This window comes from Ambystoma mexicanum, chromosome 5q, assembly GCF_040938575.1.
Source record: "Ambystoma mexicanum isolate Mex_15411 chromosome 5q, UKY_AmexF1_1, whole genome shotgun sequence".
NCBI lineage: Eukaryota > Metazoa > Chordata > Amphibia > Caudata > Ambystomatidae > Ambystoma > Ambystoma mexicanum.
The window spans coordinates 431,345,108-431,373,019 of NC_090933.1; the positions used below are offsets into that span (position 1 = coordinate 431,345,108).

The 27,912-nt window shown below is 42.6% G+C and overlaps 1 protein-coding gene across 1 annotated transcript in view; it reads left to right on the forward strand.

The window, feature by feature from the left end:
* The window catches only part of LOC138498274 (histamine H3 receptor-like), a 359,313-nt gene extending 331,619 nt beyond the window's left edge, over positions 1–27,694 (forward strand). Inside the window, exons 3-4 of the mRNA XM_069622112.1 lie at positions 26,746–27,297; positions 27,683–27,694. Of these exons, the coding sequence (XP_069478213.1) occupies positions 26,746–27,297; positions 27,683–27,694 (564 nt within the window). The remainder of the gene's footprint in view (positions 1–26,745; positions 27,298–27,682) is intronic.
* The last annotated feature ends 218 nt before the right edge of the window (positions 27,695–27,912 follow it).

Sequence of the window (27,912 nt, forward strand, 5' to 3'; positions counted from 1 at the left end):
TTTCGAGTATTTCCGCACGTAGCTATTTTTGGGAAAAATTCTGTTAGTTGTTTACAGGCAGTGCTATCTTTTATATTAATTCTGGGTTTTGATATCACCTTGGGTATACAAATTCGACGTCCATGTAAAGTCTTGAGTGGACTTTTTCCATCCAACAATTCATCCATTACTAATAATATGCATTACTAATAATATGCCTCACAATACTTCCTCACAAGTGAGATTAAGTTGATAAAATAGAAACAGCTGCAATGACACACAATAGCAATACACAGTGGTGCACTATACGGCACACTATTTCTTTAGCTTGCAGCCTGCTCGCGTTATTTCACGTGATTGCGACTTTCGAATTTTGGCAGTGTTAACCACGTCTACAGCGCATGAATGATATATCACAATATTATATTATAATGCAAGATATAGCTATTCACAAGTTTGGATAATAACGTTGTGTGTCGTTTACATTTTCAGTAATCAGTTGTGGATTACAGCAATTGAACAATTTCACAAAAATACATTTTTAGCAACTGGCTCTTACCTAACGGCGATCAACAGAAGTCAAATCACCCTGAATCACACTATACCGGAACTTTGCGTTGTTTTCGATTATCACACCGTGCAAAGTTCCTTTGTTGTTACTGCATTAGCCACGGATGAAAATGTTTTCTATTATGTGAAAGTGTATCTAGTACTAAATACTAGGGAATAGGGATACTCGCCCGTCCCTCTCACCAAGCGGCAAACAGCAAACACTTGCTACTTGCCGGAGCGCGCGCACAGGAGTGCGCAGCCTCTGGGTAATATAGTCTTCTTGGTACAGGGGGCGGAACCTCTCCTCGAATTAGTCTAAAATACAACAAAAAAGGGGTTTATTTTACTGTTTGTAGATAGTATCCTAGACGAATCCATACATAAATTAAACAGTACAAGTCCAATACAGCATACCACTTTGCAAATGTCCAAATAGTTTTCCAGCCGTATTAAGGAGATTGTGGATTCCTGCCAGCAAACAGTCGTTAATTGGGAGCTACTTGCCGCAGTGCACACGCAGGAGCGTGCATCCTCTGGGTAATGTAGTCTTCTTGGTATAGGGGCAGAGCCTCTATCAAATCATTTTACTATTAGTAGTATTGTTTTAATGTGACTTATTCAATTGGCAGTTAATTTGCCATGTATTGTGTGTGGTGCTACTCCTTTATAAGCAGTGGTGCTGTCTTGGTGGCCCTCCAATCACCATATCAATTTGTCTGCACCTGCTTTCCAGCAATCTATGCTTGTGAGTATCCTACAGTCCTTGGGCGGATCATGTTCCTTTGAAGCACCCGTGGATTGTCTGAACATGGTTCCCAATACATTTTCCCATTTTCATACACAGTTGCCCCTGTTTTGATTTGTCATTCAGAACTCGAGTGCAGCAATTTCTGCCATGAATAGGAATCTCTGCACTCACTTCTCTATTGACTCCTATTTAATCATGTGACCTTTTGAGGTTGTGTAATAGACTGTAAATGAGTTAACTTTGCAAGTCATACATGTACAAAGTGTTTATGATCAAAGAAAAGAGAAACATTTTGAAATGTGCATGCCCTATTCTGGTTTAATGAAAACAACCTTCAGTGTACATTTTGTTTTATTAAACAGACATTGCACTGTAAATTACAATTGAAAAAAACACTTTCTATTTGGTAGCCCTACTGTGCATATTTATGTTGATATCTGTCCACTCTGTTCTGCTGTTTTATGCAAACCTGTCACTAAAGTTATGTTGATTCTGGAATGTTGGTGGACAGAGCAGCAGCTTGAGCCAACTGCTGCTGCTCCCTCCCAGCCTATGGATTATTATTATTGAAAAATAACAGAAATGAATCATGTACAAAAGAAGAGGATTGTGGTTCCTGACAACCCAACTTCAAAAAAAGCCAAACAAGGAGAAAGCATGGATGAGATTCCAGGGATTGGCGATATGTATGCACTACTACTACAGATTGCTTAGGATGTAAAAGAAATGAAAATTACCCTGGGTGAATTTTCCTCTCAAGTGGGCCATCTGAAGACCAGAGTTACTAAAGTGGAAACTGAAAATACAACTTTGGCCACGGAGGTTGCAGGAAGTTACAGAGCCGACAAGGAGTTAAGGTATGAAGTTTCTGATCTGCGAATTTTTTTTTGCGGTTGGAGGCTGATCAGAGAAATTTGAACCTGCGCTTATTAGGTGTGAGTGAAAATCCTATTCTGGACAAAGATCTTGATTTGAGAATTAAAGGTGTGCTGACTGAGACTCTGGGAAAAAATATCCTGAAGGATGCAGACCTGGACTGTTCCTTTAGAGCAGGTAAAGGGGCAGGGAAGCCCAGACAGATCATCATGGTATTGACCAAAGTGAGCGCAAACGAAAGAATATTGAAGGCTGCAAGGGAAAAAGGAAAGGATTTGTTGAATGGAGACCAGGTGGCCATCTATCCGGATTTTGCAAAGGAAATAGTGGAAATGAGGAAAGCTTTTAAAAATGCAAAAGTTCTGGCACAGGAGAGAAGAATTAAAACAATGTTGGTCAAACCAGCGACCCTGAAGATTTTTTTTTAATCTGGTATTAAAACCACAGAGCATCCGGCAGAGGTGGAAAACTGGCTGAGGGAGGGGAATCAGAGAATTGTAAAAAAAGCAAACTAATGTTGTGATTATGATTGTGATTGTGGATGGTGGTGCTGGTTAAACTGTGATTGACGTTTATTCATAATTTAACACGTTTTTACATACTCTTTTTAATTCTCAGTTTTGTTTTTATTCATTTATATTCACAACTGACAGTTGTCGTCAATGGCTATTCGTTCTGCTCGAGCGTTCATAATACATTCATAATGCTTGTGTCTTTGTTGTTGTGGGTGCTTCCCTCTGATGCTTACAATGAGGAAATGGAAGCTCCGTATTGTTAACCGACATAAGTTGGATTAACAGGGACTCTGCACTCAGTTGATTAATGTGTGTGTTTGGTTGGTGTAGTGGCCAGCCTATTGGAGCCAGGGGGTTAGGTTTCATGGATTGTGAAAGGATATTGTGCATGGTGACGCAGCATCTATGACTTCCAGTTTTGAGGGTGGACCGTGCTGTAGGCTAATTCGTTCCGTTTCGTCTTACTGATAAAAGCACTGACGGACTGCAGCACTTTGTGTATGGATCCGCTGGTGCGATGGTAGGTGTAATGTGCCTTTGTGATGTACTGTTGTTGGTTGTGGGGCATGTGTTCCCCGGGTGCTGCCGGCCAGGGGGGGTTGATTGCATAGATGTCCGTGTGGTGTCCCACCTTTGTGGTCCTCGGCACGGGGCCGGGCCTTGCGCTGCATGCTCTTGGGATTTGGGTGTGCGGTGCAGGGTGTGGTCTCGGGTGTAGGCGTGTTGTGGGTCGGGGGTGGGATGCTATGCGGGTGTTGGAGCGGATGTTCCTTTTACTGTGCTGGCGGTGAGTGGCAGTTAGGGGTAGGGGGGGTCACATATGAGCAGCTCTATTTCCTGATGCATAAGGTTATTATAAAGTGAAACATTGAAGCGTAAAGACAAAATGGACTTTGAGCAGAAATGAACAGTTATTATACAGTCATAATAATTTCATTTACATACAATGCATTACTTACAATTTGTTGCATAATCATACAATGGAAACAACAGAAAGGATTCTCATACAGCTGCACGTGGATTGGTTTTACTTTCTGTAATCCACATGGCAGATGTTTTTTTGGGGGAGTTTTGCTGGGTATTCTCGCCTTTGCCCGTTCATGGTTGTCTATAACACTTTATGTTCCATATAGAAGGGTCCAAGTGGGCTGTGTGAGGGTTTATTTATATAAATCCAATTGGTAATGCAGGGGAACCACTGATGATGAGGGATTTCATATGTATGATGGTATTTGCAGATATTGACAGTCACTCATCTCATACCTCTTGACACTGTCGCGGTGGGGATGCCAGTGCTGAGCAGTTTGTTGAGTGGCGCTGCTATGTTATGTGGTGTATGAATCACATTAGATATGGGGGTTCTTGTGTGCTGCGGTGGATGTGTGTGACCTAATGGGCCTTGTGGGATGGAAGGGGTGATACTGTGACATGGTTTTACTCACAGACCATGGGGTAATCTCAGTGTATCATATTTAAGAGCAAAGTTGATGTTTGTATATACAATCGTATTTGGGTGGGGGTCTCCTATGTTGTTCACTCTTAGTTTCATGGTATTGCGGTGGATGATGATGTGAATATTTTATAGGACGATGTGCTTCTTGGTTGATATTGGTGTATTCTCTGCAAGTTGGTGCGAGGAAACTTGAAACATGTGAATGATGTTGAAGCTTCATCATTTATTGCTGGATTAGGATGGGATACTTTGTGTGAGGGATGGTACTGGGCTATCTTGACCATGGGGTACTGCACGGGATTCTGTATTTGTTCCATTCCCTGGTGTGCTATTTTTTCTTTTCCTGGGGGGATGTGATGTGGGGAGGTCCTGGGTTTCGCCACTGAGTAGACCAAAATGCATACTTGGCTTTAGTTCAATTGATGGAGGTGGTATTAGGATGTACACTTTTTTGGGGATCCTACTTGCCGACCCAAGGGAGGTGGTGGGGCAGTCCCTTTCTGCGTGAAAGTTGAAGGGAAGTTCTGGAGGGTTGTGTGGTTCAGACCCAAGAAAGTTTTTATATTTTCTGTTTTGTTTTTTATACTAGTTATAGGTTTAAGTTTTGTTGTGTTATTTGAATTCATCAAGAGCTGTGAGACGGGAACCACTCATGTCTTACTCTTATCAGAGGAGTTAGAGGGTGGTGTCCTGGAATGTAAATGGTGCTAATTGTGCTAACAAGAGGAAAGTGATTTTGATCAAACTGGAAGAAATGGGAGCAGATGTTGCATTGCTTCAGGAGACTCATCTGCTGGATACAGATATAGATAAATTGAAACGGGGATACACATTTTTCTCTGCCAGACATAAAATATATCCAAGGATTGACCTTCTTCTGACTTCTGGTTTTTGCACGCAATCTTTTAAAAGGGGAGACATTAAAGCATTAATGATTTCAGATCATGCTCCGATCTCAGTGGAATTGCAATTGACCTTTCCTGTTCTGAAGTCAAATACATGGCGGAAGAATATCACACTTCTGGATGACAATAATATTGTGGATAAAATAATTCAAGAGGCAAAGTTCTTTGTAGCGGAAAATTGGACTGGAGAAGTTAGTGTGGAGTTTGTGTGGGAAGCCTTCAAGTCCTATATGAGAGGTATGCTGATTGGATTGTCAAGCAAAAAAGAAAAAAAAAAGAAATTGAGGGATGCTGAAGTGAAGAACCTGAATGAGGAACTGCTGCATGTGCATTAAATTCTGGGAAATGTCCGGGTCCGCATGGATTGCCAGCGGAACTTTATAAAATATTTCCAGAAGACGTTTTTGAGCTTATGCTAGAAATGTTGCGAGCTTCTCTAAGGGATGGATGTCTTCTAGTTTCCACAAGGCATGCTTCGATCTCTGTTTATCTGAAAGATGGGAAACCACCGGTTAAAACCTGCAGTTATCGGACAATCAGCTTGCTGAACATTGACAACAACATTTTTGCAAAAGCATTGGCTTTGAGACTTGAGACTTGAGACTTCCCTAATGGATATTATAGATCAAGGTCAGACAGGTTTTGTGAAAGGAAGACATGCGTCAGATAATATGAGGAGGCTTTTGTTGACCCAATTTGAAAGCAAGGAAAGCCGGAATGATGTGTTGGTGTTGTCATTGGATGCAGAAAAAAGCATTTGATCTTATTGAATGGAAATATCTTTTGAGTGCCTTGGAGGGATTCGGATTTGAAAAAAACATGATCGGATGGATAAGATCGCTGTACTCACGGCCTACTGCAAGTGTTCGAACAAATGGCATGAGTTCAAACATTTTGAACTTGAAAGATGCACGAAACAGGGTTGTCCATTGTCGCCCATCCTGTTTGTTATTGCTATGGAACAGAGTGGCTGTGAGAATAAGAGAAGATGTGAGAATTGAAGGTATTCATTATGGTGAGGCCAGTGAAAAGGTTTGGCTGTACGCGGATGATATCTTACTGGTAGTTCAGAATGTTGAGAACTCCATCCCTGTGCTGATTGAACTGATTGATGTATTTCACAGAATATCTGGATACAAGGTCAACTGGTCTAAAGCGGAATCACTACCGGCATCTAGTTCATGCTCTATTTTGAAAATGAGGAACTTTGACTTAAATTGGTGTCCGATCAAGATGAGATATCTTGGAATTTGGTTGACTAGTGATGTCTCAAAAATTATGGATGTCAACCTTACTCATATGATTCAATCCTTGGAGTTTGATTTGAAAAGATGGAGTGAGCTTAAGTTGAGTCTATGGGGAAGGGTACATGCAATCAAAATGACAACAACACCACATGTCAACTATGTGCTTAGTATGATCCCCTTGAACATTAAAAAGAGCTTTTTGAGAAAATTGAGAGTTTAATCCAGTCCTTTATTTGGGAAAATAAACAACCGCACCTTAAATTGTGGAAATTGCAATTGCCCCAGCACTGTGGAGGTTTAGGGGTTCCAGATTTTGAGAATTACCACTTGGCTTTTGGAGCCAGACATCTGGTTCCCTTTGTAGAAAATTCAAATGATGTCTGGACGCTGGCGGAGTCAAGTCATTCATCTCCACTGCCGCTTAGGGCTATGCTGTCTAGGGTGGATGGATCTGGATATCAATCATTTCCGCCAACTAAATTTCTAAGAACATGCTGGAAGGAACTTTGGAAGAAGAATAAAAGAAAGGTCTGTGATAATGACTTTATCCCAATCTGGTTGAATCCAGGAATAAGGTTGAATGGGAGGCCGCTATTTTGGTTGAACTGGTTCCTGAGTGGAGTAATGTGGCTGGGCGATTTGATTGAAGATGGTAAATGGGTCAGTTTTAAGAGACTTGCACGAGTTAAAGACCTCAGAGACTGCACTATGGGAGAATACAGGAAATTGAGGAAAATACTGCAGAATGAAGGTGCAGTTGATGGCAATGGATGGCAGACTTGGTTACCTGAATATAAGGCAAGAGGTGGTATGGCATCTAAGGTATACAAAAATTTGGGCCAACATCGTGAGCCAAATAGAGGATTGTTATCAAAGTGGTCTGAGATAATTGGCTCGGAGATGTCTGAGGACAGAGGGAGGTATATTTGTAAAAATGTGGCTCTGACATCTATTAATCTGGGAGAGCAAAGTCGTCAAATTAAAATTCTGAACAGGGTTTTATGGACTCCCCAAAAACTTCATGCGAGAGGAATGGTCGATTCAGAGGCTTGTTGAAGGTGTAAACATGCAGTTGGCTCTTTTGAACACATGATCTGGGATTGTTATGAACTGAGGTCATTTTGGTGGAAAGTCACAGAGAGGATGAATGAGGGCCTAATGTTGCAGGAAGATTTTGACTATAATACTGTCATCTTCAGTGAAGATGATAAGGTAGAAGAACTCACTTACCCACAGAGATGTTGGTTTTTCAGAGCTGCAAACTCAGCTAAAAAAATCATTTTGAGGAAATGGAAATGTGATGATTGACCTACATATTCTGAATGGGTGGATGACTTAAGACAGGTTTCCAAACTTGAGAAGATAGTTCTTCGCAGAGATTAAAAAAAATGAATTTGTTTGATCAAATGTGGGGTAGATTTTTGCATGAGTAATAACATTGTTTATAGATTGCTTCTTGTTACTTTCTGGTAAAGTGTGAGGTGTTGGTACTTGAAGAGATTAGATGTGATGATTTCATATGTTCTAATGTTGATGAATTTGATGTGTTGTTTTGCTGTACATAAAATTCAATAAATTTAATAATAAAAAAACTAAAGTTATGTTGTTCAATGCTAAACTGTTACTAAAAGTTTTGCTGAATTCTACTCAATCGTCATATATGTTCTTTTTGCAATATGGTATGAGTTTTTTTATTCAATTTGATCAGCTTGGAATGTGCATTCTGAACAGAGTTCCTGCCATTTAGTATTTGCTTACCTGTTCCCTGTGTACGTCAGTCTGGCCTTACCCTATTTTGTCAAGAAATTAGATAGAATTCCAGAGGTAATACATATATCACTTTCTCCACCACCAGGTGTGTAGAGTTATGTCATCATCATTGCCCCCAAGCCCACCAGTTGTTGTAATTTTATTTAAAAACATTTATACTTTAAAAGTAGAAATACATAACATTGTTTTGTTTTGGTCCCTAGCATTTCAGAAAGGGACTTTTTCCCAGATCATGATTTTCAGACAAGCAAAGGTTAAATCGTCGATGAATATATAGTCAAAACAGTCAACATCAAATGCATTAGAATGGGTGGGCGCCCAATGAATCAGGTTTGAAATCATTGTTTTAGAATCAAGCTGATACCTTCATTACGGGAGAGTGAGCAGTACTGATCTTATATAAAATGGAAAGCTGTTAGTGGCAATAATTGAAGAAAAAGTGCTAATTGCACAGAGAGAACTACCAACATTTGCACTTCTGTGCAACTCATTCCCCTCTGCACAGTTTCCGTTTCCAACAGGTGGTGAAACAAGTATTCAAAAAGGCAAAACCTTTTATGGTGGTTGTAGAAAACAACCACCATAAATCTACGGCGAACAAGACTGATGCAGGTATCGCTCAAGAAAAACGGCACAAAAAGGCCACTGATGCCTCTCCCAGGTAAAAAACAACTAGCTCCCATCCGGGCACTAGGTTTTCACCTAGTAAACACCGTACAGGAGTCGACAAGATCGCCGAGAGTGCAACTTACAAGGACCCCCTGGAGACAGGCAGATTTCCACAAGGCCGGTTGGACAAAATTCAGCGAACCATAGTGCACGTCCCTCAAAATGATCAGAAGGTAACCTCAAGAAAACCCAAACCAGGCACCCCTCCTTCAGTTCTGGTCCTGGCTTCCGAAGGCTTTAATTGCTAACCGGAAACAGTAACAATACGTCTGGCCTCCCACTGGATCTGGAACAGAAGAAACAAAAGCACAACAAATTCCAGTGGAAGGGGTGCTGAGTTTGGGGTCCTGGAACACACAGGGTTTCCGCCATCTGACTAAGGAAGGCGGCATAAACTTGGGAACCTTTGACATACTTTGCCTACAGGATGATGGAAGAACCTGCGATCGATGGTTACGATTTATCTTTTGTACTGGCGAAAAAATGGGCCTGGGGCGACGGCTTCAGGGTTAATTGCAGCAATTTGCTCTGGTAGCGGACTGCACCTTCAAAAAACGCTGATCACAAATCTACACCTACTGGCTACTTTATTACGTTGGGATCGACACACGAGCGAAACGGACAAGATCTCACTAACCCCTATGATCATCATGAACACTTATTGGAACCCTCAAGCCATCGACGATAAGACCTTTCTACCCATGATTGAACAGGCCATTGACAAAGCCTACATGGAACATCAGGCCCCCTATGTGATCATATGTGGGGATCTAAACGCAACCTGCCGTTCCCAAGATGACATGACAGTGTGGAGGCTTCCCAAGCTCCAAAGAAAAGAGAGAGGAGAAAAGTGGTCAGATCTGATGTCCTCAAGAGACCTTCTGAACGTGGGAGACCTATTTTGCCATCTAGACCGGGCTCCAATGTGGAAAAGGGACAACTCCCAAACAGACATAGACCACATCTTCGTAACAAGCCATTAGCATCCCAAGCTGTCTGGTTTGAGGTAATAAAGACAAATGGTAGTGACCACAACCTCTTGGCCTTCACGTGGAAATCTCGCTCAATTCAGAAACTACAAATGATGAATCAAATACAATGTAACCCTCGAAAAACTTGCCTTAATCTGTCTACTAGATCCATCATGGACATAACAAAAAATTACACCAAGAGGACAGATGTGCTATACGCAAAAGATGCCTCAACAGCTCCGGACTATCAGCCACTCCTTCTATCCTACAAATCTAATAGAAAAAAACTAAAACTTCCCTCAACTTCCTGCAATCATGCCTACTGTCAGACTCTCGACGGGAAAAACGTGACCTTTGGAAACTGAAGCGGGTGGCTCAAAAACACCCTTAGCACTTGCCCTCTTCATTGCATATATGGGTGACTTCAAAGATTCTGATGCTACTATAAGATCTTTTCCGCCCACAATTGGCTCAACAAAAACCACGCGCCTTTTGTATGCCGACGATCTTATACTAATGGACCACACACCAATTGGCTTACAGCGCCAAATCGTCAACCTAGCCAGCTACATACCTGTGTATGATCTGGAAATTAACATCAGCAAAAAAAAGATCTTGATCTTGGAAAAATCGCAAAGAGAAATGATAGACTGAAATGGTTTCTCGAAGGCTCAGAATTTGAAAAGGTCCATAAATTCAAATATCTCGGCGTGACTCTCGACTCCTCAAAAGCAAACATGGCAATGCAACAAGCCCTCTTCGATAAAACGAGAAAGCTGACTGCCCAAGCGAGAGCACTGGACAAAAAATATGGACTCTTTTTCTTATTCCCAGTGATCAGATTTTACAGAGCCAAGGTGGTCCCATCCTTAACATATGGCATGGAGCCCATGGCCCAAAAATCTGAAAAAAATAAGGATCCGTCTTGAAGGCTACTTTTGGAGATCTGTGTTGGGCCTTTTCAAAATGTTCTTCTATGGTGTTAATCAGACGGGAACTAAGCCTTCTTTCCCTGCAAGCCTCTATTGAGAGTAACAGCATGATGCTTTACAGAAAAACGCTGTTGACTAATCCTCAGTGCATATTAAGCATAATCAGAGCTGAAACAACGGGAAACAGGTGAAATATGCTGAAAGTATGGGAACAAGGTTGTAAAGCAAAGCTGAACGAAATCCAAACAAATGAGGCAGAGCTGATCCAAAACCCCATGAAAATAAAAAGGAAAATGGAAGATCTTGACTGGATAAACACCCTGGACTCCGCCACAGAGTTCAAATCGACATTTCATCTACCACCGCAGTCGCGGAAACTAAACTGCGTTCAGAACTATTAAAATAGTTTCCAAATAAGTCCGCAAGGAACACCATTCTGAGAGCTTCTCTCAACCTTTTGGAAACCAACGAGATCCTGGCAGTTAGAGGCTTGGCGAGCTCAAATAATTGCCGTTTCTGCAAACAAGACAATCAGATTGAAACAATACGGCATCTGCTTCCTACATGCCCTGCAACCAAGACCATAAGATCAAAATATTTGATGCCGCACTTGACCTCTGCCTACATTCAAGAAGAACCTATGTGGTGGGAAAGATTAATTGGAGTGGAAAAAACAACCTGGGTATTCGCGACTGCGCAGTTACTGAGACACATTCTTGGTACAATCAACCAATAAGTACAAACTGAAATTGGCCTCTACGTAGAGAAAGTGTTTTATCTTTCTTTCCCGTGCATCTGCAATTTCAATTCTTACATGAACTTGTAACATCTACATTTTTTTTTTTTTTATTTATGTCTCTTCTTTTTCTCTTTTAAAAATCGCTAATCCGATTAAACCAAGTAATAAAAAAAGGCAACATTTACAAATTTTTTCACAATATTTTGTGTAAAAAGTGTAAATACTATCAGCAATTGGGAATGGGAATGAAAGCTGCCTGCTTTTTACAGATACTGAAAACATGAAGATCCCATACAAATCTCTTGGTTTTAGGCCACATCAAACTGTAATGGTTTTTGCAGACAGGGTTAAACTGGTAGTTACGTATGTACTGTTCTGTAACCCCATTCCATCTACAAAAGCAATACAAATTCTCTTCGCCATTTTAAATAAAAAAGGGTGCTAATATAGGTGTAAAACATTTCACAGTTTTTTCCCCTTTTGTAATGCTCCAGGGACAAGAAAATGGCTGCACTTGTATTTATTGTTTTCCTGTTCAGCCCAGAGGACAGTGCTCAGGACAAACATACTGCATTTCAGTGAGGTGTTAGTTTGACAACATTAACAAAAGATCTTCCAGAGCATCATATCATCTTTGTATGCTGTCAAGAGTTAAGGACATCTCTAATTTACTTACCATTAGGTTTGATCTTACCATTAGTACCCTAAGGTGATAACTATAATTTTTAGTGGTAAAGGCAGTCCTTAACAGCTGGTAGAACCCACATGTTAATTGCTTCAAGTTTCACTTGCGGCCCACGCCAGTATTGTGTCATCACCCACCTTCAAAGATCCTCTTCTCCTTCTGTCACAGCCATTTTCCTGCACATATTAAACTATTGCCATGAAGCGCAGTGCTTTGTAATTGCACTGCATTCGAGAGAAGCATCCCAACTGAAATGTCAGCATGTGGAAGGTATCCAATGAAATCAACAATACCATGGGCCAATTTAAAATACAATCTGAACCTCCAATTGTATCATTTAACCTAATGGGTGAAAGGAGTCTTGAAGAGTCGCAACATGACAGCCCTACTAACAGTGAAGAAATACTTTCATGTGTGCCATCCATTTCAACCAATATTGGAGTAGGCCAACAATAAAGAAGACATGCTAACACGTGCAAGAGTCATTTGGTTGCAATTAAATTAAACAAATATGAATTGAACACAAAGACTGCAACATAAGGGCAGTGGACACATTCAAGGGATGGTTAATTCCCCACTTTGTTCATGCAACAGCTATACAACTCAAATGTGGGACTTGAAGTAAGGCAAATTATATCAGTCACTGGGCACCGAAATGCCTCCACAATTTAAGGCTACTGGCAACCTCAACCAACCGAGTTTAGCAAGTGGTCAACAATTCTCTTCCCTACTGGATCATCTACTCCAACTCTAAGCTCACAATATATTCCACCCCTTCAGTGCTTCCCCAACCCCCAACTATGGATCCCACACTTGGACTCTGAGGTGGGGTGTGAACCATCTGATAGCAATTTGCTTTTGTGAGGAGGGTTTGGTGAAAAGTTTGTTTGCGGTGGTACAGTGTCTAGAGCTACTGTGGTCCATTTTTATCAGTCAGTTATTTTTTTTATTTGGCAGAGTTGGTGTTTTTGCTTCAAACCAGATATTTGAAGCTCCTATTTTGTGGTCATATTTTGTAGTTATGTTGGTTATGGAGTCTTCAAATGCTTCTGTGACAGATACATTGTATGAGAGATGTGTCAACATCTACTTGAGTTGAGCTTTGTTGCTCTGATCACATTACCTCCACAACAAAATGATCTCTCTTAAGGGATTACCGCAGACACATTGAAAGCTTTTCTTTCTGCAAGTAGTGAGAAGTCTTATCCATTGAAGGAGAGATAAGGCTCTGCTACTGCAGAATTCACCTTTCTCCCTCTGCTACACGCCATCTTTATTTCTTTCCTTTAAAAAACAAGAATTCTTACTTGTAAAGCAATCTCGATATTTCCCACCTCCCTCGAGCCCTCCCTTCCCCACGCCCCTCCTGCCCTCTTAGTGAGCCGGCCACAGAAAACGGAAGGCAACGCCATCAAGGATCTTGCTGCTCCTCTCCAGAGAAGCTGTATCCATTGGAGGAGACATACGGCTCTGCTACTGCAGTATTCGCATTTCACCCTCCGCTATACACCATCTTTACTTTTATCCTTTCTTCTTATTTGGAAAGCACTCTCCATGCTTCCCACCTCCCTCCATCCAGCCCTTGCAGCTCTGCCCCCCTCATCTGACTGTATTTTAATTCTAGCTATTGGTTTATGCCACTATCCTTCATATTTTCCCACACAGATATTGTTATAGGCCGGTATTTCGAATTTAGCAGCATTTTTAATCTAGATACTGCTTTGTGCCACTACCCTGCATCTTTTCCCAAAGGGATAATGCTGTAGGCCTGTATCTTGAATTCAGCTGTATTTTGGTTGTAGCTACTGCTTTATGCCACTACCCAGCCTCTTTTCCCACAGACATAGTGCTGTAGGCCTGTATGTTAAATTTAGCTATATTTTGAATCTAGCTATCATTGTGTGCCTCTACCCTGCATCTTTTCCCACAGGTATAATACTGTAGGCCTGTATCTGTACCTGTCTGTTGTTGAACCTAGTTACTATTCTGTGCCACTACTGTGCAGTATCCACAGGGATAGTGTTTGCACGCTTGCTTTTACTTAAGCGGGAGTTAGGCGATGTTTCTCTCACCTCACATTCCTGCCTCTCCTCCTCCCTACAACCGCCTACACACTACTCCCCATAAGAGATCTGCCTACACTCTCATATACCTATCACAGGAATTGTACTCAAGTGCAGCTGCTCTTGGGCCTCTTGCCTCTCTCGTACACCTCCGTCCCTTAAGGTGGAGGCTGTAGGTCCTCTGGCATGCCAAGCAGCTCCAAAGTTAGGGGGCACTATGGCGCACCAGAAACCTCTCCACACCTTCATCGAGACCCCACCTCGACTTACCACCTCTCCCTCCTAAACTTGGCTGCCCCCCAGGGTGACACCATCCCTCCCTGGCCTTCCCAGACCTATCCATATGCACCATCCACCCAGTCCTCCTTCATTTTATACGGCCCCCAACCAGACCCCTCCTCCACCAGACCTGCAATCCCCCTCCCCATTTCCCTTCTCTCACCCACCACACCGTGACTCACCCATTGCATCCCTAAACTCTGCCCAGGCTATCCTAGCAACAAACACGCCCTCCAACCTAACATTAATACACCCATCCTCCAATACCAATTAGTAAAACAGACAATAGTCCCACCATTAAAAACTACTCACCTCCCAACCAATACCCCACCCTGGTATCCTTTACAGATCCCATCTCTACATTTCCTACGCTGAGGGACAAGCCTGCAAATCCCTCCTAGTGACATTTCTCATCACCCCTACACTTACTGGCAGCTTCTTGCTTATATACAGACCCCAGGCTACAACAGACATTTTGATGAAAATCTCAGTGACTCACTAGCTACCATCCTGGTTACTCACCCCTCCCTCACCATGCTATAGAACTTTTATATATTGTTCAACAAACCTCGTAACCCCGTGATATGACAAAACCTGGACAACCTAGAATTCCTTCATCTGACACAACTAGTACCTGGCCCCACACACTCTGCTGGCCACACCCTGGATGCAACCTTCAGCTCTTCTGAACGGATCTCCATGTTTCCACCTTAGTCACTTACTGGACGGACCATGCAGCTATCTTCTTCACCCTCTTAACTGCAGTCACTGTATCTTCCCCAAGTACCCTAGGACCCTCTCCCGCTCTCATCTATGGAACAAGGTGAAAGTAACCCAGTACTCATCCAAATCCCTACTTGCTTCCTTACCCTTTCTTCCACTCCAGATTGGTCAGCTCTCGATCAGCCATTTTAACCTGTGCTCTCTGAAGCTCTTAGCGCTCTCATCCCTATCAGGCCCTTCTCCAACAGACAATGGCCCTACCCAAGTGGTACACCCAAACTCTCAAATCTCTCAAAAACCCAAACCACATCCTTGAACACAGATGGCAAGCCTGACACTTTGCCACAGAGTTTGCCACTTTGCTGCTAGATGGCCTCATTTAAATGCAGTTAGATTCGAGATATTTCAGAAACAACACAAGCTTCCTATTAATGAAGCGCTCGCGAAGCATATGAGTGGTACTGGCCTTACCTAATTGCCATCAGTACACCTCCACCATTGCAACACATGAGGTGTTCTTTATTTCAAGATGGCCGCCCGTGTGTCCTTCCTTGTGCACTATGTTCAGCCCCTCCACTACAGTGATGCCTGCCACTGATTGGCCGCCACACCATCACTAAGAGCCTATCGGTAGGCGGCCCTTCCATGTAAGGCCCTGAGGGCAAGGCCAGCAACTGTCCTGAGACTGTCCCGAGCTGACCAGAGTCCAGGCCCATACCCCCTGTCCGTGCTCCTTGAGACTGTGAGTAACCTATCTCTGCTTAAACATACTGGGCCTCATTACACGGTAGGCGATAAGGGTTTACCGGTATCGGTATTTTACTAAATCCTTACCGCCTTACTACGAGGTCCCTTTGCGGGCTGGGGAATTTAACGCCTGCTTTTTGCAGGCGTTAAAAACCAACCCGCAAAGGGACCAGGGAGCTAATTACGGTACCGCAATTTGCGGTGCCGTAATTAGCACCGTCCCCATTCCCATAGAGCCCTAAGGGGCAAAAATGGGAATGGGGAAGGGCAATGGGGAAAGGGGGAATTACCGCCCCACCAACCTTGGAATAGGGCGGTAATTCCCCTTCCCACCAAGGCGGTGCCGGTATTTTACCGGCATGGACCAAGGTGCTAGTAGCACCTTGGTCCACCGCCATCCGTGTAATGAGGCCCACTGTCTCTGCTCCCCTAATATATAGGCCACCCGGAACTTAAAGTTCCCTTCACTATGCTGCCTGCACTAGCCATGCACACTAACTATTGTGACAGTTTGAATGCCATTTAGCATATGCCTCTACCTTATAGCTTGACTCTAGATGCACTGTTAACTGTGCACTCTGCATTTTGGTGTAGATTCACACCCTGTTCCCTCCACGTTGCCCGACTCTAGGTGACCTTGTGCCTCCATTTTGTACCAGTGCCCTTCTGGCCCCCACTGTGAAATTCAAATCTAGATGACCTTTGTTTTGCATCTTGTACTAGTGCCCCTCTGGCTCCCACTGTGAAATTCAAATCTAGATCATCTTTGTTTTGCATTTTGTACTAGTGCCCTTCTGGCTCCCACTGTGAAATTCAAATCTAGATGACCTTTGTTTTGCATCTTGTACTAGTGCCCTTCTGGCTCCCACTGTGAAATTCAAATCTAGATGACCTTTGTTCTGTATTTTGTACTAGTGCCCTTCTGGCTCCCAATGCTAACGACTACCTTACCACGTGTGGTAACTGCTTAAACCCCACTGTATAACACCTTTATGCATTTTACCAGAACAGCCAGACCCTCGCTGCCACATATGCATACTGAGTCCTAGGCCTATTTAGTTAAAGTTGAACTGGCCCACTACTCACCTCTAATATGCCAGGCCGCCGCATCCTCTATATCCATATGAGACCTATCATCCTTCAATTGCTCATTAGCTTAGTAGCCTATTACCCTTCTAGCTGAGTTGACATTACGCCCTCATACCTCCACCAACATGACACCCAAGCCTAGCATTCCCGCCCATCACAGCTACCAATCTATAGGAGAATATACCATGATCCCCTCTACCACATACATTAGAAATCTTAAATTATGTAGTAGACTCCCTGAAATCTACGAGCCGCTTTCCAGATCGCTACCTCCTTCCAATAAGAAAACTAACTGTCACCACACCATGACAACCACCAGCACCAAATGGCCCACTACTTTTCCCACCTGTAGCATCGCTGATATTCAGACACCTACACTCATCTCCAAGGCATTAGCCCCTAATAGCCCTACTACATGCACAACTATAACTAAAGAAGATAACCTACCCTTAAAAGGAGCATTCCTCAACGCTAGGTCATTGGTGGCCCATGCTATCAAGATAGCGGACCTAATTGCAGAAGACAGCTTAGACTTCCTAGCGATAACCGAATCATGGTTACACAAGGCCGCAGGACCTGCACTCAAGAAGCAAACCTTAGACCCACTTATCGACACTAATTACCGCCCCATCACAACAGTACCCTTTCTTCTTAAATTTTTGGATAAAATTGCCTATCTACAGATCCAAAAACACCTCGAACAGCACAAACTCTTAGGAGTCCGTCAATCAGGATTCTGACCGTTACACGGGACGGAAACTGCACTGATAGACCTGAAGACACAGATCAATGAGCTGAGAGACCAAGGGAAAACATCATTATTACTGCTACTCGATCTCTCTGCTGCATTCGACTTGGTTGATCACAAGCTCCTCTGTAGGCATCTTGATACAGCAGCCCACTTTTCTAGAGGCGCTGTTAAATGGATAGAATCCTTCTTGAGCGACAGAACCAGTAGAGTATTCTCTCCCTCTGCAGCTGCGGACCCTACCCTCATCATGTGTGGAGTCCCTCAGGGTTCTTGTGTGTCCCCCACGCTCTACAATATATTCACCAAGCCACTGTTCGATGATCTGGACCTTCTGGGTGTCACCTACACTAACTACGCAGATGACACTCAGATTCTCCTCCCACTTTCTGGGGATCATGGCAAGGACCTGGCGCTGGTGAATAGAATTTATCTCATCATTCAGCCATGGATGGCCACTCACGGCCTATGCCTGAATGATGACAAGACAGAGCTGATAATCCTTGGCTCCCCATCCAACATCTCCAAAATAGGACATGAATATGCCTCTTTCATCATTGACGGCAATAATACCATCGTCTCCAAGGAGGTAAAAACTCTTGGTTTCTACCTGGATGCAACGATGTCCTTTAACAAACAACTACATTCTTTGGCCTCTACCACAGCATATACCTGTAAGCAGATCAGAGCAGACAGGCCCTTCCTTTCCAACGACAGTTGCCTCATACTGGCCAGAGCATTAAGTCTATCAAGATTAGATTACTGCAATGCCCTCTACAGTAGTGCTAATAAAACCATCATACAAAAACTCCAAATATTACAAAATAATGCCATTAGAGCTGCACTAGGCATCAACAAAAGAGTGCATATCTCAGCCATCAGACATCATCATAAATGGTTATCGACCTACAAAAAAATACAACAAAAAATTGCCTCTTTGACACATAAAACGCTACACAACGTGGCACCAAGATACCTCATTGACAGAATTTCCAGAAGAATGTCCAGTGGACCGACCAGAACCCTTAATACTAATTGTCTGGTTGTACCCAGATTTAAATTATCCAAGATTGGCGGCATCAGTTTCCCCGTGAAGGCCGCTAAACTGTGGAACTCCTTGCCACACCAGCTGAGAGCCGACCTCCCCTACTCTTTCTTCAGAAAGAACCTCATTATCCACCTCAACCTGACTGAGAACTAGGTCGCCCTCAAACCAGGGTACGTAAGTACGACCTACTGTGAGTTTGTAAATGTGTATAGATTCAACTACCTAGAGGTAAATTATTCTGCCTCTTAGCACTTTTATATTGTATTATATTGTATTATTTCAGATGTAATGTCGACATTTTGTATTTTGCCTGTATATCTGTAACATATGTAAGCTTCGCATATCCTTCTGCGCCCTGCTACTCCTGGGTCTGGTGCGCTCTATAAATGCAATAAACAAACAAACAAACAAACAAACAAACAGGACAGAACATCTTACGGCCATCAGATCAAACCCTAGGGGGCAGAAATCTGCATGGACAAAAAATGTTTTTACTGGAATTGGCCCTAACACCTACAGGGAACTCCACAAGATCATCTCAGAATTCAGGTCCCCTCTTTGCACCTCCCCTGCTCAACCCACACGTAAGTGCTCTGTGACTCCCTCTCTGACCACTTCCACAATATAGCCCTGGAAAGAAACCTCAACATTGGGATTAACAAGCTTAACTCATGCCCCACACCCTTGCATCCACAACGGGCTCTCAGACACACTAGCCACCTGCGCACTCTTCTATTCTTTATCTTCAATCTCCCACCCTGAATATTGAAAGCTATTAGCTAGCAGCCGTCCCTCATGATCCCCTGAACATCACTGCCCTCCTTCTCTTCTAAAAGAAATCCTTTTCCTCAACCTGAGCGTAAAGCATCGCTAGATCAATCAATAATACATCCCTCACCTCAGGCACTTTCCCAGGAGATTTCAAGTCATCCCACATCCAAACCCTGCTAATAAAAAAATGTTGACCCCCTTCTACCGGCTGGCTACAGACCTATCTCAAACAACCTTTTTGAAGCCAAACTAATTGACCGAACAGCCTGCACCTATGTATGCCTTATCACAGAAACTAACCACCTCCTCGACCCCACCCAATCTGGCTTCAGACCCTTATGAGGAACTGAATCATGCCTATCCTCCATGAGAACCTCAGACTCAGAAGGTCTAATCCTTCTTGACCTTTTCGGTGGCCTTTGATACCATTGACCAGTGGACCCTCACAGAGAGACTCCTTTCCCTTAGCATCAGGGATGCAGAATTGAAGTGGATCTTCTCCTTCTTCTCCAGCAGACCCCAAATAATATGCATGCCTCCATTCTCCTTGGCCCCGTGCCTTGTCACCAATGGAGTACCACAGGGTGCCTGTCTCTCACCTCTGCTCTTTAACCTCTATCTCAGCCCATTCCCCACTCTTATCCGCTCACATGGCCTGTCTTCCTACAACTACACAGATGACACCCAAATTATCTTCAGGATCCCAAAGGACCCCTCCAGCACCTCCAGCGACCTAGCTTTCTGCCTCACAGAAATCAACCACCGGATGGCTGCTAACCACCTACTTCTCAACACCAGAAATTCTTAAGTCATGATCTGTGGGAAGACAGCCCTCTTCCTCCAACCCACCCCTGAGCTGCCCTCCCTAGGCCATTCCCAATCTACTTCCAACAGAGTAAAGAACTTTGGATACATAGACATAGATCTGAACCTATCACATCACATAAATTCAGTGTCAAAATCCTGCTATCTGCACTTCCACATCCTCAAACGCATCTTCCCTTATCTGACTTCCCACAATCACTGACATCATCCTTTCCCACTGAGACTATGCTAACATCCTATACCTGGGCACCACAGCATATCAACTTAGAAAACTCCAACGGGTCCAAAACACTGAGCACATCACTCCCGAGCTACGTGTCTTTCACTGGCTACCGATTGTGCATTGGTCCTCCTTCAAGGCTATGTGCATCACCCACCGTGCTCTGAACAACACTGGCCCAGAATATCTACAACACAAGTGCACACCCTACCGGCCCAACAGAAACCTTAGATCAGGCACAGTTCTTCTTGTCATCCCATTCGCAAAATCTACGAGAATATTGGGTTTCTCCTTCTCTGACCAGGCACCCACCATATGGAACTATATCCCTTTTAGCATCCGGTGTATTGAGGATTGCTTCGCCTCCCGGAAGGCACTAAGGACATAGCTCTTCCCATCTGCATCTTGACAGACCTTGTCCACCTCATGGATGAACTATCATCCCCAGACAGGCAGGTGGGGGATTTGATAAATCACGTGAGAAGACAACAAGACAGTACAGAGTACAAAGCATGCACAGAAAGGATTCCAGTTGATCTGCATGATATGATATGCATTCACCCATCATAACTACACACCAGCCATGGCTTTTGGGGATGTATTGCACTCCATCTCAATGGACATTAGCTGTGACCCTCCTGTGCCAGAGCCACCCACCTGCATATATCTGCAATAACCCACCACTTTTACTCACATCGAACATCAACTCTGCCACCAGAATGCAGCTAAGTCCAACAAAAATATTTGGTCTAGCTGGTGTGGTAGGTCAGAAGTAGGAGAAAGACCAGTTTTTGGCATTTATACAGATGTTTTATTGAAAATAATTAGTAAATGGCCTCCCTATCCCTAATCTGTGGATTTCACTGCCTAACAAAATGAATTAGGGTGCTCGCTGTCGAAGTGCAAAGTAAACAGTCTGTCCTTCATCTAAAACAAAGCTGCACTGACCCTATCACTAAGACAAAAACTCTAAAGTCCAGGAGAAAGCCTCCCTTCTCCTGGAAAGGCTTCACAAGCCTTAATATATAATTAAATAGTTTGGGGCTATTTGTTTTAGCAACTTTTTCAGTTCCTTTTTTTGCAGATTTTCCCAACTCCCTGGTTGCCCTTTTTCTAGTATCACTCGGGAAATAGAACAAGTCTTTATGTTGTTCCAATTCTATGTGGTATCCAATGATATCATTTTTGTAAATAACATTGTTGGTGCACTATCAGCTCTTTCCCCAAATATTCTAAGACCAGAGTTTGTTTATATAATTGTATAATTGCAACAGTCCTAAAATATGTTGGGGAGGGTGTTTAGTGCCTTTAAAAAAATATGGAGTCACCCTCGATGTAATATCCAGCAATTATATCACACACAACAATTCTGTGTCTTCCTATGTTTGTTTAACTCTTTATGAATAAGCTATCCTATCTCAGAATGTTCCTTTTCTGGTTCCCTGATTCGCTCACTGGAGCAAGTATGATAGATCCAATATTTATTCTTATTCTCTTGACCACTTTGTGTATTACTGACACAAGAAGGATAACTCCTGTAATGTTTATCATTCTCTGGGTTATTTCTTGCAGTATTGAGATGAGGAAGATAAGTCCCGTAATGATTTTCACTCCCTCTGTTCCGTCTTATATCACTGGGATGAGTAGGTGGAGTCCCATGGTGATTCCCACTGTCTCTGTTCTTTCTCGTATCACTTGGATGAGTAGGTTGAGTTCTGTGGTAATTCTCACCCTCTCGATTATTTCTTGTATCACTGGGATGAGTAGGCTGAGTCCAGTGTTGATTCTCACTCTTTTGGTTCTTTCTCGTATCACTGGGACGAGTAGGCTGAGCCCTGTGGTGATTCTCACTCTCTCTGTTCTTTCTCATATGACTGGGATAAGTAGTCAGAGTCCCATTGTGATTCTCACTCTCTCTGTTCTTTCTCGTATCACTGGGATGAGTAGGCTGAGTCCCATGGTGATTCCTGCTTTCTCGATTCTTTTTCATATCACTGGGACAAGTAGGTTGAGTCCCGTGGTGGTTCTCACTCTCTCTGTTCTTTCTTGTATGACTGGGATGAGTAGGCTGAGTCTGGTGTTGATTCTCACTCTTTCAGTTATTTCTCGTATCACTGGGATGAGTAATCTGAGTCATGTGGTGATTCTCACTCTCTTGATTTTTTTTTCACTTCACTGGGACAAGCAGGCTGAGTCCCGTGGTGATTCTCTCTCTCTCTGTTGTTTCGTGTATCACTGGGATGAGTAGGCGGAGTCTGGTGTTGATTCTCACTCTTTCAATTATTTTTCTTTTCAATGGGATGAGTATGCTGAGTCATGTGGTGATTCTCACTCTTTTGATTCTTTCTCAGATCACTGGGACAAGTAGGCTGAGTCTGCATGTGATTCTCACTCTCTCTGTTCTTTCTCGTATGACTGGGATAAGCAGGAAGAGTCCCGTTGTGATTCTCACTTTCTCTGATCTTTCTCGTATCACTGAGATGAGTAGGCTGAGTTCCGTGGTGATTCTCACTCTCTCGATTCTTTCTTTTATCACTGGAATGAGTATGCTGAGTCCTGTGTTGATTTGCACTCTCTCGGTTCTTTCTCGTACCACTGGGACAAGTTGGCTAAGTACTGTGGGGATTCTCACTTTCTCAGTTATTTTCCATATCATTGGGACAAGTAGGCTGAGTCCTGCGGTGGTTCTCACTCTCTCTCTGTTCTTTCTCGTATCACTGGCACGGGTAGGCTGAGTCCCGTGAGGATCGTGCCAATAATCTTCTGTGCTTAATTTTCTTATATCATGGCTATGAGATGAGTATGATTCTGGTACTCGTTGTACTAGCGTTCCCTCCTGAGTCTACTGCTGTCGCTGTTACCTTCTATTCCACGGGTTGCCATCACCGGGCCTGCTTGCAGGATAGGGACTTCTTTTATTTCAGTCAGGAGGCCTTCTGCTTTCTCTCTGACTATCTCTCCTTCATGTCCATGGCTTCGCGGTGCAAGCCTTGAAGTGGTCTCGGCATAGTTACCAACCTGCACATGTGTACTTCCCTTGGTCATGTCACCACTAATGACTGGCCCTCTTCTTGGAGACTTTCTTCCCTTTTTCTCCTCTTCCATCAGCTCCCAGAGTGCGTTCCTTGCATGCAAGTTGGTTGCTTCCTCAGCACAGCTGGTTTGAAACTCCTGGGATTCAGTTCTCACTGATAATGGTCCTTCTTCCCTTTTAATGATACATTGCTGGGCCATCCCCAGGGGAGAAATATAGTCCTTTCTTTTAAAGTTGAGCGCTCTTCATCACTTGCACATTGCTCTTTGTTACAGTATGGCTAGTTTCCATCCAGTAAGCGATCGGTATTTCCTGTTCACTCTTCTTCTTCACGGTAGTCTTACCAGGTATTTCTTCAGGTTGTATTTTGGATACTATGGAAAAATAACATACAGTGGCTTGTTGTGCAGGGTCTTTCTGAAGCCGTGATGTTACTGTTGGCCCAATAACATGAAAAACAAAAGACGTGATGGCTGGAAGGTTTAGAATTAATCTTAACCTCTGGCATTAGTCTGGGCAACCCTACAGACCATCGTTCTTCACATGCCCAGCCATTGCAAAAGGGGAATAACTACATGCAAATCAGGCTTGGCACCACCCCAAACCAGGCCAGCCCGAACTACTAGGTCACATCCCTTCTGCACAAGACCAAAAGCATCCCCAAACATGTTTCGGCCATGTTGGGCCTCATCAGTGAGGAGTAGCTTGCATCTCTAAACCCAGCAGGCCAATTCCAGAGGTTAAGATTCATTCTAAATCTTCCAGCCACCACCTCTTTTGTTATGTTAAAACATAGCATAACTTCCATCTTCTTCAGCAACTACTTTACCGTCTTTCACCTCCTTCTCTTGTGATGCTCCTACTCCTTAATTTTCCCAATGTGTCTTTTCATTGCTTTCCAATGTGCAATTCAAATACACATAAAGAGTAGCACCAGTAACTAACCATAAAGAGTTCATGTTTAGAGAAATATTAAAGTCTATCAGACAAAAGTTCAATTGCCTTTCAGTTATGTATGTGTATTTTCTATTGGTTTTAACCTATATATCTGTTATCCTTCAATGGTTTCATTAATGCTGTTATGCTGTTCCACAAGTTCAGCCACATTATTGCAAACCTCTTTGAAGTTCAACAAATACAAAAAATCCTATTCCTACTGAAAAACACTGTTATCAGCTTCTAATTATGCATCAAACATGTCCAGCATGCGCCCACACATGCAACAAATTGAGTGGTCTAGTGTTGCTTCTCAAGTCCAATGTGAGCGAGCTGGCAGGGAAAATGATCCCTCGATCCACTATAGATTTCCTCTAACCAAGGTAAGCCACTCTGGAGCATATTACTATCACGGGAAAAAGTCCCAGGATAATAATAACAATAAGCCCCTCAATTCAGGGCGTCGGGAGGTGGGGGGGGGCTAATTTCTGTGTCAGTTAATGCCAATTGTTAAGGTTTTGTTCGGGCCTGTAACTTAAGCCCTGGGGCATTACCTAACTTGGTAATGCCCCCATCATCGCAGATGTTCATTGTTTAATTAACTATTGTTCTCATTCGTTTTCTGTTCCCCAGGCCGCTGTTCTAATTGGCACGTTCTAACCCCCGAAAGCATGTACCGCAATGCATCCATCTCTACACAGTACTTCTAAAGCCAATACTTTAGTAGGCCAAAACAAACATTCTTTCATTTACTTTCCAAAGTACTAATAACTAAACTACCCTTATGAGTGGGATATAACTGTAGTTATTGTTCCTGCCAATGTAGTTTCTGAGCCAATTACTCCTGATACTCTGACTCATCCAGGCAGTCACCCTAATTTTACATGTGGCAGAGAAGGAAATTAAAGCATAAGAGCGAGACATAATGCTTTTAAATCTCAATGTCCTGCTCTGCCCTATTTTCATGCTCTGACTACGTGGAGAAGGGGCCTATTCTGACCCCTCCATCTTTTCTGTGTGTCAATGTTTTGCCTGCAAGATATGTTCATGCAGTCATACAATTAATCGATTCCTATAGAATTTGCCTTGGGTTCCCAACTGCTCAGGTCCAGGCAGATTCCATAGGATCCCAGTAATAAATGCTGCCCACAAGTCATAATGTGCAGGTGGCATTTATTTCTTCACAAAACGGAGAGGGAAACAAAAAACTAAATTGGAATGCAGCCTATTTTACTATTTAATATTCCATTACTTCTTGCAAATGTTTAAAATTGCATGAAGGAGACCCAACGGCACATAAGCAATTGCCATTTATTTGAAAATGTCCCTGTATAAAGCTACATTGTTAACACATCTATACAGATACGGAGGTACAGAGGTACACCCTAGGATATCGAACTTAAGCCCACTACCTATAATATGTATTGGCAATGCCAACAGTTTGAGCTTTGTGTAGTAATGGGAAATGTACTTGCCTAGCACACCCATAGTGGTATCAATTGGCCATTGATGGTAGTAGGTGAAACATGGTACTAGTACCAGGGCATTGAATAGCAGAGTCTGGCAAATGCCTAATACGTATACACAAGCCACAACTGTTGAATTTGCCAATTCTTGTTTTTTACAGGGCTTCAATGAAGGACATGAAGAGTGTTTATAAATCGAGTGGCTGAAGGCAACCTGAATAAGACATTTTTATTACACCAATAGTGGGTTTACAACTCAAATTTAGACATTATCTCTCAAAAGACGGCTTTGAAAAAACACTGGCAGGCACTTTGAATGCAAAGTTTGATATTATGCCTTCAATAAAGTGAACTCAAAGAATTCCCATGGGAAGGTGTTTTGGGCAGGGAGGGGCAGGAACTAGGTGGGAATGGACATGGGGCGCAGCATGGCCAAGGACAGTCAATGGGTGGGGAAATATCCAAACAATACCTACAAGCTGTGTGTCCCTCTTCATATGACATGTGTCTCTATCTGTGCACAAATCAATAGTTTAGGCTTATAGGTGTTGTGTGCGACACCTAATAGCTCAAAATAAAATATAAGTGTGCAGCGTAAATCGTCATAATGTCAGACTAAACGGTGAAATGTGTTGCCAATTGTAAGAGCATTCAAATATGATGTGATTTTTAAAAGATATTTACAAATACTGCTTCATGATGTATTACTCATATGTTATTGGTTGTTTTATTAAGAACATGTTTTTTCTCCATAGGTTTCCTACAGAGCTCTACAAGGAACAAGTAAATTGGCCAAGACAACCTTCATCCAAATGGGGACCGCATGGGTGGTGGCATTCATTCTGTGTTCACCTATCATTATATTTTGGGACATTGTAGTAGGATACAGTATTGTGCCAGAGGGAACCTGTTCATATGAATATGAGAATGCGTGGCATGTTATACTTTTAGCTGAAGTGGTATTCTTTTATTGTCCATTCATCGCTGTTGCATATTTCAATTTTACTATTTACTGGAACATCAAACAACGAAACAAAAATAAACTGATCACCCAGAACCTGCCACAAATCAACACAATATCCACTTGCCCCATGCAAGAAAAAAGAGATGCGTTCACTGGTGAGCCACCACTTCCCAAAGCGATAACTACACATTCCAGAAAATGGTCTATTAAAACTTTTTTCCATGGAGAAATGATGGCACCTCAATTATCCACAAAAGGAGATTCTATTACGTCGTCAGAGAAAGAAAACCATTTAAGCCAGCACAATGCAGTTCTCCAATCTAAGCTAAAGAAGGATGAAAAAGTAGCCAAGTCTCTCGCAGTTATTGTCGTTGCTTTTTGCACTTGTTGGGCTCCTTACACACTGACGTTGAGTATTCGGGCAATATGCCAAGGTTCATGTGTATCATCTTTCTTATTTGATTTTTTTCTTTCTGTCCTCTGGATGAATTCCTCTATCAATCCCTTTTTATACCCTCTCTGCCATAAGAAAATCAGGAGAGCTTTCAAAAAGATTCTTTTTCTTGCGGTTTGAATCATGTATTATATAACCATTCAACGGAGAATGCAAATTAAGTTGATACTTTGTCAAGGAATTCCTCATTAGGTTTTTGCATGTACAATGTTTTTTACAATTTGAATATTGATAAAAATGCTAAATGAGTTCCCATTACCATTATTTTTTCTAGGATTTAACATAAGAATAATAGAAGGAAAACAAAAAATAATCTTACATTTGTCTTAGCTTCAGTATATTTGAAATGGGAATGACACAGAAATTATGACCTTTCTTGCCATGCATGTATTGAAAACAGATTAACAAATTCTGCTTCACTAAAACAACATACCATATCAATGGCACAGTATTAATCCAAGCGACTACTTATTACAGTAGGAAAATGAGGACACAGGTAACAGA